We start from the raw sequence: 15,673 nt of genomic DNA on the forward strand, positions 1-15,673 counted from the left end.
ACATGATTTAGAGAAAGCCTAATTAAAGCAAAAAAATTACACCAAAAATCCTTCTCCATTTCCAGTTCCTCACCTGGAAGACACAGCATTAATTTATCAACAGTGGCAGAAATATTTCTCTGTTGTAGTCGACACTGCTTCAGCTCTTCCATTGCTATTACCAGCTTGGCAAGAGGGAAAAAGACTGAATTATGCCAATGGCTGTAAATAAAAAGCTTTCAGTCACATTTTTCCACACTGTGTTCAATTCATCAGAAAATCCCAGACAGTTTCTTAGTAAGACCTGCCAAGTGAACTAAAGAACTGCCTTTCTTAACCAGTAAAACATTCCTGCACAGTTTCCCGCTTTCTCCCCAAGATACATACAATACTAGGAAGGGCTAGGTAAAATGAAGTTCTAAAATACAAGGGTTATCCAGGAGGAAAAAAAAAAAAAAACTATCTTCAACTAAATCTCTATTTCAACAAATAAACCACACACTTAAAAGATGTGGTTTTTCTAAAAATTACAGTTTGGTGAAAAGTAACTCACTTTTATTCCTCTAGCTCCAGTTTTAAAGGCTTCTATCAGAAGTCATACCATAATATAACTAGAAGAAATTGTACTCCACAGAATTTAGAATGTGAGACAAACTTCTTTAAAAAGTAATAATCTACACATCTACTTGCAGCATTCATCCTACACCCATACCTAAAAATGTTATCTGCTTAGATACCATGCAGAAAAGAACCAGAGAATGGTCCTGAGTAAGTCACTGATAAAACAATCAAAAGCTAATCTTAAAGGTTATTAAAATTAAACATTTTAAAAGTATTAGGTGATAAGAAAGAAGCATGATAACAGAGAACAGTCATGTACTACAAGTCAGAAAACCCAGGTTTTAGTCCCAGCCTTGCCAATAACTATGTAAAATACAGCAAATCATTTGTTTTAGTTTCCTCATCAATCAAACAGTGATAATACCTGTCCTGATTTTGTCAGCCATGAGGATCAATTGAGCAAATAGATATAAAATAATATTATAAACTGTGATGGTTAAAATGGTAAATATGTCAATTAATAGAATCAACGATTTTTTTTAATGGTCGGGGGATAGAGATGGGGTCTCCCTCCATCACCCAGGCTGAGAGTGCAGTGGCGCAATCATGGCTCAATGCAACCTTAAACTCCTGGGCTTAAGAGATCCTCCCACCTCAGTCTTCCAAATAGCTGGGACTACAGGCATGCACCACCATGCCTGGTTATGGTTGTTTTTCTTTTTGTTTTTTTTTTTTTGGTTTTTTTTTGGGGGTGTTGGGGGTAGAGATGGGGTCTCACTATGTTGCCGAAGCTGATCTCAAACTCCTGGCCTCAAGTGATCCTCCCACCTCAGCCTCCCAAAGCACTGGGATTACAGCATATAATCTCAGCCTCTGTGCCTGGTTGATTAATTTGTTAAATAAATATTTGTTGAGCATCCACATTGTGCCAGTCACTATTTAGGTAGATGGAGGGGATACAGCAATGAATAAAGCAAACAAAAATTTCTAATCCCATGGGGTTTAATTTCCAATGGAGGTTGACAGGCAAAAAATATATATATATAAGTAAAAATATATTAAATATAATATCAGAGCATGACAGGCACAATGAAGAAAAAGTGGGAAAGGATCAAAAGAATGCACGGGTAAGAGTGAGACCACGATTTCAAATAAGGTAAGAAGGCAACATTTGAGCAAAGATTTGAAGAAGGTGAATATTGAGGAAATAACATTCCAGGCAGAGGAAGAGCATTACTGTATTATGACAAGTCAATGATCTAAAAGCACAACTAAGAAGGCTGTATCCTCTCTCCTTAGACTTCCCAGTGACTACGTTCATTTAATTTAGATAAACATTAGGAAGAGCAACAATAACGTCCAAGTACTTCCAACATACTACTTACAGTCTTAACCACTAAATGAATAACATAGTCATTAAAAGAGAGTGGCATGAAACAGAAAAGATTTCTTCAAAAGGTAAACTGGTCTTACTTCCTTTCCCTCATGTTGTAGTTTTCTATTAGTATCCGTCACTTGATTCTGTGGAGAGAAGACAATTTATACTCATAAAAAACAAACATTTAGACAATAGTTGAAAAAGATCTAAATTTAATATGAAAAGAATGGGAATAGGTAGTTAGATATTTTCAGTATTCCACTACATATTGGTCCAGTGGCATTCTCTTGGGTTTAAATTATGTCAACTTTTCTACTGGATGTTTGCATGACCTTTTGAAAAGAAAAATTTACTAAAAAATATGGTGAGTTTAGAACAGTTCTAAACTAAGATACTATAATAACTGAAGATCACACTTTAACTTTGGGGAGACAAGAGGAAAAAGGGGAGAGAAAAATGAAATAGAAAGAACAAATTTTATCATAAATATTCTTCATTTCACCAATGTATTCCTAGAAAAGTTGGGTATACACTGAACTTTTTAACTCAAGTCATAGTTTCCCTGTTTGCTTATTATTTTATTTTTAGAAAATGCTTTACCTAAATTATTTTTGGATCATTAATTCTGAACAGCTCCTAACACTTCCATACTTCCATTTTTCCAACATAGTCTCTCCATCAGATAGTCAAAAATTTGTGAATACGCCCTTAAATGATCCAGAGTTCATTAATAAAGGAAATGGCATCTACTTTTTTTGATACCCACTTTTGACATTTCAATGATGGAAAAAATTAATTATATAGAATAGTAATTTCCTCATCATCTGTGATATCAAAACATAAGCAATACTAACTTCTATTATGTTGTTTAATAAAGGCTTTCTAGCCTTCCACCAGTAATTGCTACACCTTATACTTTTAATGCATCCCCTAACCTAGCATTTCCTATTGTGTCCCTTAGGACATCAAGAAGTGTTAGTGAGCAGGTACTCTGCGCATGCACACAGCCATGCACACATGAGCACACAAACACAGACACACACACACACACACACACACACACAAACACACATGATATGACATGCACTGTAAATGCCCAAGAAAGGGATATCGTATAGGATGTTTTCCAAATTTATCTGACATAATACCCTTTAACTGAAGATCTTCTCAAGGAGCTAGTTTTTTAAAAGACCACACTTTTGAAATCACTGCTCTGAACTATACACTATACCTGGACTATCATTCAAAGCGGATTACCATCTGCACCTCCATCCAAAGACAAAATGAACTGTGAACTCCTCCAGGAAGCCTCCCTCTTTAAAGTACCAGAAAGGGAGGCAAAAAAACCAGCAAATTCCCTCTTTATTATTTACTTAATGGCACCACCTGTGAAACACTTTGTGGTTTTATTGCACTGAGCTCAATACAAATTAAGAGTGATAAAGCCATCCAAAATGCACATCCAAGACAATGTTAACAGAAGCATTGTCTAAACGGGGGTCAGCAATCTGTTTCCATAAAGGGCTAGATAGCAAATATTTTAGGCTTTGCAAGCCATACAATCTCTGTTGTAACTATTCAACTCTACCTCTGTAGCAGGAATGCAGCCATAAAGAAAATACATGTAAATGAAAGGTCATGGCTGTGTTCCGACAAAATTTTATTTACACAAACAGGGGGCAAGCTGGATTTGGCCTAAGAGACAGAGTTTGCTAACCCCTGGTCTAGAATAAGCGTGATGGTAAGGTAGTAATACCACACTATGAAATTTACAATTGGATGCCACATTTTAAGAAGGGCTTTACAAGCTGAAGCATGGTTAGAGGTGAACAGATTTGGAGAGGGAGTCAAAGCTATACCACATGAAAAACAGATGAAGCAATTTTTAGCCAAAAGAGGAGAAAAATATTCACTTGGAGACACTATACACCGTACCTGGATCCTACGTACTATAAACCATATTTAAACAATAGCTGCCCTTCAAATATCTGAAGAGCTATCAGAAGTAAAGTGGTTCCCTAAAAATGGAGCTTATTACTCAAACCAATGCTTGTTACTAGAAAACAGTATTCAGCTCAATATAAGAAAAAGCGTTCAAGCAATGTGAATAAAAATCATAATGGCTTCCTTGGGTGATAATGCTATCCCCATTATAGTAGTTATTCAATAGCAAATTAGATATTTTTTATCCTAAACTGGAGATCTCCCAAAATTCAACCCTCCATAATACTCGTAAATTCAGCAACACTGTCTACTAGAGTAGCCTTATTTGCCTTATGAAGGGACCATTTCTCACTTTTTTTCACCTTAAACTCACTGTAAAAAATACATTTTCCATTGCAACTCAGTACACAAGTATAGGGAACACACACACAATTTTCAAGAAACAATGTTTATCCTTAGTACATGTAATACACTCTCTTGTTTTCTATTCAATTCGATTATATTTAATTTCAGTTTTTGCCAAAAATACTGATCAAGGAACACTAAATTAATTTCATGCAAACCATCGTTCTGAAACATATTCCTAGGAACCTAACGAATGCTTCCAGTAAGAAACATAAGAACTGTGGGCAGGGTGTGATGGTTCACACCTGTAATCTTATCACTTTGGGAGGCCGAGTCAGGTGGATCAACCTGAGCTCAGGAGTTTGAGACCAGCCTGGCCAACAAGGTGAAACCCAGTCTCTACTAAAAATACAAAAATTAGCTGGGCGTGGTGGTGCATGCCTGTATTCCCAGCTACTCGGGAGGCTGAGGTGGGAGAATCGCTTGAACCGGGTGAGGGGCACAGGTTGTAGTGAGCCAAGATCATGCCACTTCACTCCAGCCTGGGTAAAAGAGCAAAACTCCGTCTCAAAAAAATAAATAAAGATAATAACTGTGTCAATACCATTCAATAACTATTTCAATGCATAACAATAAAAAGAAGCCAGGCGCAGTGGCTCACGCCTGTAATCCCAGCACTCTGGGAGGCTGAGGCAGCGGATCATTTGAGGCCAGGAGTTCGAGACCAGCCTGGCCAACATGGTGAAACCCCATCTCTACAAAAATACAAAAATTAGCTGGGCGTGGTGGCATGCACCTGTAGTCCCAGCTTCTTGGGAGGCTGAGGCAGAAGAATCACTTGAACTCGGGAGGCAAAGGTTGCAGTGGGCCGAGATCATGCCACTGCACTCCAGACTGGGTGACAGAGTGACACTCTGTCTCCAAAAAATTTTTAAAAAAGAAAAAGAAAATATACCAGCTATCTAGCATGCTACTTCATTTATTTCAAAGAAGGTAAGTGTGTATATGTATACACTGAGAATCAAAACAAATAATGGGCATCTTAGAGTACAATTTATTTTCATCGGTATGTTAAAATAGCATTAACAGTTGTTAATACTTTTTACATTGTCTAAACTATTTTCTAGAGTTCAGGAAACTTTTTATTTCATAGATTCTGAACCTAGGTCAAATGGATCCCCCTAGACCAGAGTCTCCTAAGTGTCCTGCTAGACATTAATCCCCTCTGCCCTCAAAGTAACTGGGTGGAGCCTGAAACAGACTAAAACCCTAAATCAGTAGCCTCCAGTTCAGGTATTCCCGCTGGGGCATCCTCAGCAAGTTGAAGGAATTTGCAACTTGAAGAAATTTGATGGAAGGCAAGGGAAGCAAGAGGAAAAGAAGATGAGTACCAACCAGCAAGTGATATCAGCAATTCGGGAGCATTATGAGCTATAATCAGTACTACTGTGCCAAGGAGGTATCCCACCACATGACTACTTCAATAACCAGAGACAAAACATTGTGCTGACTATCATGGACCAGGGCACCAAGGAGCTATGGGAGAAGTGTGGGATAGAGGCATCAAAGGAGCATAAAAAAGAACAGCCCAAGATGAGTATAGGAAGATGCAATGGCTGGGTGAGGATAAATAGCATACACAGGTCCTGGCAGGAAACCCCGTATCTTTGTTTACACGCATTTCAGAACTTTTGTCCAGCTGAGGCTCATCAGCCCACAAAATTTAAGGATTATAAATGTATGGACCAATAAATAGAAAGATGCACTATTAAGATTCTTTAATATGGTCAGTCATGGTGGTTCATGCCTGTAATACCAACACTTTGGGAGGCTGAGACAGTCAGATCACTTGAGGACACGAGTTCAAGACCAGCCTGGCCAACATGGTGAAACCTCATCTCTACTAAAAATACAAAAATTGGTCAGGCATACTGGTACATGCCTGTAGTCCTAGCTACTTGGGAGGCTGAGGCATGAGGCACAAGAATTGCTTGAACCCAGGAGGCAGACGTTGCAGTGAGCCAAGATTGTGCCACTGCACTCTAGCCTAGGTGACAGAGTAAGACTCTGTCTCAAAATTTTTTTTTAAAACAGGTTCTTTAATATCATTTCAGATGGTTCACTTTTTTAATAGATGTAGAAATAATTCCATGTTTTGTATCACCTACTTATAAGAAAAGGTTCTCTTGGATAGTGTCTATGAGAAATTCAAGAAGGTTATCATTTTTAAAGTCTTGATTACATTTGCATGGCATATAGTCATTTTAAGCAGAAAACTAAATATTTAAAAAGTTATTTCAGGCTGGGTACAGTGGCTCACACCTGTAATCCCAGCATGTTGAAAGGCTGAGGTGGGGAGAACTCCCAGAATGAGGAGTTCCAGACCAGCCTGGTCAACATGGTGAAACCCCGTCTCTACCAAAAATACAAAAATTAGCCAGGGGTGGTGGTACGCCTGTAATTCCAGCTATTTGGGAGGCTGAGGCAGGATAATTGCTTGAACCTGGGAGGCAGAGATTGTAGTGAACCAAGATCAGCCGCTGCACTCTAGCCTAGGCAACAGAGTAAGACTCTGCCTCAACAAAAAAAAGTTATTTTACGGTAGCAAGTTCAAGTTTCTCATTTTAAAATGATGAAACATTTTAGAATGTTTACAACAGTTCTAAACATACAGAAATGTTTAAAACATTAGAAATTGTTCTCAATTTGCACTATGTTCTCATGCGTGTATACATTTTTTAGAGACAAGATTCAAACTATTCACGAGATTCTGGCCCCATTTTATTCCCCATATGAGTGACTCGAACCACCAACTACTGGGTCACCCAAACCAGAAACCTGAGAGTCATGGACTCTATTCCAGATATATGAGATACTATATCTCATAAGCATCTCCACAGTCTGCCCCTTCTTCATCATCTCCTTAGTTTTAGTCTTCCTCATTTTTAACATGGATTTCAACTTATCATTTTCCCATATGTAATGAAAATTTTGTTTTAATGTGTACACTTTAACACTGAATTTTCTAATGAACATTCAAAATTGTCAGTTGAACCTGCAGGAAACTTAAAATACAAAGAGAAGCATTTCAGGTACTTTTGTTCAGCTGAGGCTTATCGGCCCACAAAATGTAAGGATTACAAATGTATGGACCAATAAATAGAAAGACGCACTATTAAGATTCTTTAATATGGTCAGGCATGGTGGTTCATGCCTGTAATACCAACACTTTGGGAGGCTGAGACGGGCAGATCACTTGAGGACAGGAGTTCGAGACCAGTCTGGCCAACATGGCGAAACCCCATCTCTACTAAAACTACAAAAACTGGCCAGGCATGGCGGTACACACCTGTATTCCTAGCTATCTGGGAGGCTGAGGCATAAGGCACAAGAATGAAAACATTAAAATTATTTATTATCAAGGGATTATTGATAACATTTTGGTATATAGTCTTCTCATCTTCTTTAATGCTTATTTATTTACATGTAAAGTATGTGTATTTAGTTTATAAAAATAGTCATACTGTTCATACATTTTAATCATCTTTATACATTAAGCAAATCTCTCTAATACTTTCCAATGTGAAATATCCTCTATACTGTAGTTTGTTATTATTTCAAATAGATGTACCATAATTTCTTTTAGTAATCTTCTATTAAATGATGTTAGGAACACTTTTAAGTTTTACCTATTAAAAGAAAACATCATATGAACATCCTTGTATATGCACTTACAGCCTTAGAATAAATCCTAAAACTATGTGGGGTTTTAAGTATTGGCACCTTATTGTTTAAATCTGCATTCCTTTAATTTGTTTCTAAATTGTAGAGCTCCTTTGTATTTCTTCTTATGTAAACTGTATGTTATTGTGTATTTCTCAGTTTTCTATTAGAATGTTCACATTTTTCCTATTAATTTATCAAGAATCTTCATATATAAGGATATCAACAATTTGCCATAATGTGTTTGTAAGTATTTTTTATTATCTGCCTTTTAAGTTTTAATTTGTAGGTACAATAGGTTCTTTCCTTTTAATGTTATTACATATATCAATTTTTTCTTTCTGGTTTAGAAATTTTGTTTAGAAATGTCTCAAAATAATATAAATATTCACCTACATTTTCTACTAGTTCTTTTATGGTTTTATTTTTTACATTTAACTCTTTAGTTCCTTTAATAACATTTTACATTTAACTCTTTAGGTCCTTTAATTTTAGTATGTTGAATAAGGAAAAGACCTAACTTACTTTAAATGAAAATAGTTAAGCATTAAAGAACATTAACAATAAATCAAAAAACTGTTACCTCTCGAGTAGAGAAAACAACTGAGAGGGGTACTAATGAGAGATTTAATTGTGATGGCAATATAATATTTCTTAAGATGGCTGGATACTGTTGTACAGGTCCATAAATTCTTTTTTAAAACCTTAGGACCTAATGTGTTTAAACTTAAGAATTTTTGAAATTTTTTAAAGATATTAAGGTAAATATTGATACTATATAATACCCCTACCCAATGGGGAGTAGGATGGCACCACATAATCAAACACGCTAATATTTCTGCAGCAAAACACAAAAATTCATGCTAAATAAAATAAGAAATTTGATAGTTTCACATGATTTAGGTCATGTTCTACAAACGAGTTTTAAAATTATTATAGCTTTAGAATACAATATAATGTCTGACAGCCCACTTTGCCCCTCAGTAAAACTGTGTCTTTGCTTTCCTTACCAAAAATTTTTAAAATGAGTTTTATACTCACTGTCAAGTTAACCCCATGCCCAGGAAAATCCTTTTAGGATTCTAATGCAAACTTCAATAAGAAAAAAATAATTAAAAGCATAAGAACTTGAAAGAAGAAAATAAAACTGTTATTACTTACAGATCATATGAGGAGTATTTACAAAGAAAACTCAAACTACATATAAAGTATTATAAATAACAGAAGAGCTTACTGAAGTAGTTAGATTTAAGATCAATAAGCAAAGTGAGTTATCTAAGATAAGTGACTTTGCTATGCCAGGGACCAGACAAATGTGCCTAGCCTCCTTCCTGGACCTTAAACTGTCACATCAAGAAATAACCTTCATTCTTTGGTAGAAGACCCTCCACAACAACCACTGGTTTTTTTCTTTGGCCTAGGTGGCATGCTATAAAGAATTTTATAGCAATGCCTTGAAATTCTGTCATTCTACAATGACAGCTTTTATCCAGCAAGGATAGAGAAACATGAAGACTCAAACTGAGTTGCTGTTTAAAAGAACCAGCTACTGATCACTGGTTCTGGTCCACATGTAGTTATCCCAATGAAAATATAACCTTAAAAGGGTATTCTTGGCCGGGCGTGGTGGCTCACGCCTGTAATCCCAGCACCTTGGGAGGCTGAGGCGGGTGGATCACGAGGTCAGGAGATCAAGACCATCCTGGCTAACATGGTGAAACCCCATCTCTACGAAACATACAAAAAAATTAGCCAGGCGTGGTGGCGGGCACCGGTAGTCCCAGCTACTCGGGAAGCTGAGGCAGGAGAATAGCGTGAACCCGGGAGGTGGAGCTTGCAGTGAGCCGAGTTCGCACCACTGCACTCCAGCCTGGACGACAGAGCAAGACTCCGTCTCAAAAAAAAAAGGGGGGGGTATCATTTTTAGCTAAAAACCCATACTCTCAAGAATGTATGTTTCAGTATAAATTCCTTTCTAATTATACAAAAATCTTCACTACAAATATGTGTTCTGCATTATAATCCTTAATCCTTTAATCCTAATGAAAACCCCAACACAGGACGGAGAAACAGTGTCTCTTAGAGCCTTCTTACTTTGAGTTTCTGAGCTTCTCCTCTCACTTTCAGCAGTTCAGTTATAGAGTCCACAAAGCCCTGGTAATGAAAGTTGCACATTTTCTCAATTTCTCGGTCGTGATTACGGATACGAGTTTCAAGCTTCTCCATGAAACGTCCATGTTCTTCACCATCATAAACAGACCTTTAAAAAAAATGGCACGAAGGTTATATCACGGTTACTTCTAAGAAGGAAAAACAGAATTACAAATCCAGAAGCAAATTTGGTTTTTAGATATTTAGGGCACTTAAGCCACAAAATAATCTAATGGTATATTAACATTGCCTCATTGTTAAATCAGTATTTTTAAGGAAAATCCAAACTTTTGCTTTCTTATTCATTCCAGAATATTTGAGTGCCTGACAGTATTCGTCACAAAATTCTCATCATAAAATTAGAGGACTGAATTACAACTCCCTTGTACCTTTCTTTCTCAATTTAAGTAGTCTAGAAAAGCTCATTTTAGTTAAATTCAACTATCCAATTGCTCCATGACTATATTCAAGAAGTTGAACACAGCTAGAGAAAAACACACAGCTGTTCTGGCTAGACTCAGGGTAGCCATGTAACTGCAAATCTAAATTAGGCAGTCAATATCGCTAGATAATCCTACTACAACTATTCCCCCATCTCACATCACAGAAAAACCACTTTGTATTCTAAAGTATTTATGTGTGGGAACCTTACCGTGCCCTCTCCTCAAATGTTCTTACCTTCACTCTCAGCTGCTGATCTGACTATATACTTTACAGAAAAAAAACAGACACAAAGAACTACTTCCTCTTCCCTCACTAAAATCAGTCTACTTTACATCTGTAGCTCCTACTCTCCACCTTCCAGTAACGATAAAATAAGTGTTCCAAGCTCTTATCTGCAATTCAGTCCCTCCTGTTGTCTCAAGAATTTTATTCCTGCAAGTTTTCCCTTTTATCCCTCCTCGGTAACATATATTTCTCCCTCTTTACTAGATGATTATCATGGCTATATAAACATGACTTTTATTTATATATAATTGTTTTTTTTTTTTTTAACAAAAGATGAAGTCTCAATATGTTGGCCAGGTTGATCCTGAACTCCTGGCCTTGGACAGTCCTCACACCTTTGCCTCCTAAAGTGCTGAATTTACAGGCATGAGTCACTACGCACAGCCTATACATGTCTTTTTAAATCCTGCCCTTAACTACACATCCCTCTCCCCTTCCCAGCAAAACTCCCTTCCACTTCCTCACTTCTTTACTTGACTAAAGTATTCATTGTACTCCACCTAATAGCAGCATTTGATATGGTTTTATATTCTCTCCTTCTTTAAACACTCTCTCCTGTAGACTTCAATGATACCACACTAACATGTTTCTTAACCTCTCACTGATGTGCCTTCTCAATTTCCATTCTCAGCTCCTCCTCCTCTATTACATTCCAAAGTATTCCTAAAACCTCTTCCCTTCTCCACCTATGCTCTCTCATTAAGTGAAGCCATCTAATTCCATGGTTTTAAAATATCGTCTCTGTAGTGCTGATTTCCTAATCTATACCTATAACTCAGAGCATTTCCCTGAGCACTAGATTCAAATATCCAGCTACTATTTAACTCCAATTGGGTTTTTAAAAGCCATCTCATTATTTAATATAGAAAAAAAAATCTTTATTACTAACATATCTCCACTCCCATACCAGTTCCTCCTCAAATTTCCCAACAACCTACCCACCCCATCACAGCTAAAGGCACTATACAGTTGCCCAAGCCAAAAATCTAGGAATGATTCCTAATCTATCTCTTTCCGTCATATACTCTATCCAATACATTAATAAGTCCTGACAACTCAACCTCCGAAACATGTCTTAAAATTTACCATATTCCACCATTTCCACTACAACACAATCTAAATCTATATTACCACCACAATGGACCAATGCAATAGCCTCCTAACAGTCTCCATTCTGCACTTTGCATGTACTCCACCCCCTGCCCCAAAACAGACACTCCACACAGTAATGAAAATGATCATTTTCAATCAATAATTTAGATGTTATCCCCTGCTAAAATCTCTCCAACAGCTTACCTTTATAAAAGAATTAAAATCTTGAATCTTTATCGCTGCCTGTAAGGCCCTATATAATGTAACCTCAAATTACCTCTCTAACCTCATTTCTCTCCTCTCTCTAGTTCCCACCCAAATTCCTTTCCATCCTCTATGTTCCAGCTACCCTGGCTTTTTTTAAAGCCTCTTCCTGCCTCAAGAATTTTGTTTTTCCAGTTCTTATACTAGTAATGCTCATCCCCTATACCTTTGAACAATCTCTTCCTCCTCATCGTCCATGATATGTTGTCTATCTCTGCCTCCCCACAACCCACCTCAACTAGATTATAAGCTCAAGGGCAAGAATTTTGTCTGCCATATTGTACCTCTATAACAGTGCCAGACAGGTAGTAGACAATAAGTAAACATTCATTGACTAAAGAATGACTAACACTATCTTTAAGGACTCTTTGATTTCTGACATTTGTTCAAGAAATACTCATTTGCTCATTGCCAACATTTTCTGCTTCTATAATCCTTTCTGAGTACTGGATCCCTATCCTGATCCGGTGGATCAGAAACCACACCCCTCTCAGGAGGTCAGTTCTACCACCCAAAACTCAGCAATAACCATAGATGAACCAAATAGTCATGTACGGCATAATAATGTTTTAGTTAATGATGGACCACATATACAATGGTGGTCCCATTGTATTATCTAGTGAAGTCATAGCCTTTGTAACGTTGCAGTGCAACACATTACCTTTTCTATATTTAGATATATAAATACGTACCAGTATGTTGTAACTGCCTACAGTATTAAGTACAGCAACGTACTGTACAGGTATGCAGCCTAGTAGCAATAGGCTATACCATATAAACTAGGTGTGTAGGAGGCTATATACCATCTAGGCTTGTGTAAGTACACTCTATGATGTTCACACAACACAATCACCTAATGATACATTTTTCAGAACACATCCTCTCTGCTAAGCAACATATGACTGTACATGTTTGGCTTCCAGTCAAGATTCTGAACACTTACTTCAGAAAAGGCAGAGCAATCTGGATTCATTCTCCTTCCTTTGAAATAACGGGAGATTGTCAAATAAATTATAAACAATCCCTGCTTTGACAAGTAGGAAAACTGTAGAATAACCACTTGCCTGAAAAAAACTGTTTGGAATACATAACAGAATCTACCACTGACATTTCAAGTAATCTCAAATAAGCTTAACTTTTCCCCTTTTGAAAGGAAAGGAAAAGAAAGGTTTCCATGTAAAGATACCCATTTACCTTGACACTTGGAGAACGTGAAGAATAAACTGCATAAGCTGATATATTATTCAATATTAGACAATCTCTTGGTTTCAAATTCAGTACACCCTGACTTGACTCAGTATACTTCTAAGTTAGATGGCAAGTATAGTTCATTCTACTGGGTAAAACTTCTGTTCATTTCTTCCCTCCAGAGATCTATGTTAACATCATAAAAGACAACCTCACAGAAAAGCAAATTCCAAAGTTAAGAAATTCAGAACTTATATTAATAATGCCTCCCTAGGCTCTCTGATCTTCCCATTAAAAAAAAGAAAATCAAAAACCTAAGAAAGGAAAGTGGATTTTCGCTGCCTATGTGGCCTTCATCTTAGCACTGTAATTAGCTTGCTCTATATAAGTCTTTGGCCAATCCAGTTAATCTCTGTGACCTTCAAGTTTCTCATTTAGAAAATAAGAAGCAATCAATTACAATTCTCTTAAAAGTACTAGCTTAGCTTTAAGTATCCACAATTCACCTCCATTTTCAAGTTTAGTCAATAACGCTAAGATCATACATTTGTAGAAGTCTAAATAGGCAGTAGTTCAAAACAAGTTAATGGAGCGGTGGTGGTGGCCCATGCCTCTAATCCCAGCACTTTGGGAGGCCAAGATAGAGGGATTGCTTGAGGCCAGGAGCTTGAAACCAGCCTGGTCAACATAGTGAGATCCCATTTCTTTAAAAAACAAAATAAAACACAAGTTAATAAAGTTTCTACCTGCTTATCACTACTCTCCATCTGTTACTCCTATCTTAGGACCATTATGATTGTAATATTCTATTTAATTACTATGCAGAATAACATGAAAGGTTTGCAGTGGATCCCCAGAGTATTTTGAGAATTTAAAAAAAAGAAAGAATAAAATGTAAAACACCCATATTTAAAACAGGGGATAAAGACTATATTTAAGAGACTTTATGTTCCACAGGTATGTTTCAGGAAATCCATGATTCCCAGATCCTATGTGGATTTTGTATATATAGGTAGATGTACATATATGCATTTTTAAGAAAAAAAAAGTTTCCCATAGTTTCCATCTGGTTATCAAATACGTTAAAAACCACAGATTGAAAGATTTTATTTCAAATTGTCTACCAAAGGAAAAGGCAATTATGAACTGATCACTACCTACCAGTTCGCCATGAAACAGCATTTCAAGTATATTTAACTATAACACCTTGCTAACCAACATATCCTTCAGATATAAAAGGCTAAAAACAAAAATAAACAAGACTTAAACACTGAAAAGGTCAGAAATTTACTACTGAAGCCAATCTAATATCAGCAGTCAACATTGCAGTTGAACAAAATGTGGCTTTTCTCTTTTAACAAATACCTTAAGGTAGAGAAAGACTGCCATCTAGTGATGGCCCTTTTCTAACATTCCTTGAAACGATGTGGCCTTACAAGTAAACAGGACTGCTTAAAAATCTAAAAACTGTATTCCATAATACCTATTGATCAGAGACTTATAGCTGATTACTAAATGATATGTAAGGTACACACCTCTAATGTTTAAATTTCCATTACTATTAGAAAGCAGGATCTTGAGAACAAAGGCATAGGTTTTTGACATGTCCAGGTTATATTGCAGTTAAACAAGACAATCTATGGAATAAACTGCACCACTAGTTTAATTATTTGTGATTATCTCAATAATAGCCTAGTACTTGGTAAAAGGCAAACAAGAAGAAACACATGGAAATTAACTAAACTTTTTATAGCCTAAATTTGACTCAACTAAATAAATGCTGCCATGTGGAGTCTGGTTTCCAAAAACCCCCAAATAAACCACCGGTTTTTGCAAAAAGTAAATTATTTATCCTAGTATAACTATCTGGTGCATAGTTCTAGATTTCATAATAATACTATATCCATATCCCACCTAAATTTCATGTGCATATTAAGAGATCTTAATTTATAAAATGGGACTTGAGTAATTCTATTGAACAAATATTTACCATTCCCCTGTACTGAACCACTACAGGATTATATCACTTGCTTAGAGCCTATATTAACTCAAATTTGCTTGTCAAAGAAGGAGGAAAAATAATGTTATGAGCATTATTTCATTTAAATCCAATGCATCTTATAAATTGGACATTATTCCCATTTTATAAATGAGAAACCTGTAACCCAAGAAGATGAAGCAACTTGCCAACTTCACATAGCTACAAAGTGTCCTCTCTACTGCATTAGTCTATCTCTTAGAACGAGGAAAGCAAGCAGGTGGCATGGGCCCCTAAAATGTTAGTTGAAAGAGGTCTTAGAGATGGAATACAAAACTCTC

General features: G+C 36.5%; 1 protein-coding gene across 4 annotated transcripts in view; it reads right to left on the reverse strand.

The window, feature by feature from the left end:
* Positions 1–15,673, reverse strand: part of EXOC6B (exocyst complex component 6B) — a 680,715-nt gene that overhangs the window by 581,760 nt on the left and 83,282 nt on the right. For all 4 annotated transcript variants that reach the window (XM_031655579.1, XM_031655578.1, XM_031655577.1 and 1 more), the window contains exons 2-4: positions 10,025–10,190; positions 2,014–2,061; positions 74–164 (exon numbers count right to left, since the gene is read on the reverse strand). In XM_031655579.1, the coding sequence (XP_031511439.1) occupies positions 74–164; positions 2,014–2,061; positions 10,025–10,190 (305 nt within the window). The remainder of the gene's footprint in view (positions 1–73; positions 165–2,013; positions 2,062–10,024; positions 10,191–15,673) is intronic.

Source organism: Papio anubis, chromosome 14, assembly GCF_008728515.1.
Source record: "Papio anubis isolate 15944 chromosome 14, Panubis1.0, whole genome shotgun sequence".
Lineage (NCBI taxonomy): Eukaryota > Metazoa > Chordata > Mammalia > Primates > Cercopithecidae > Papio > Papio anubis.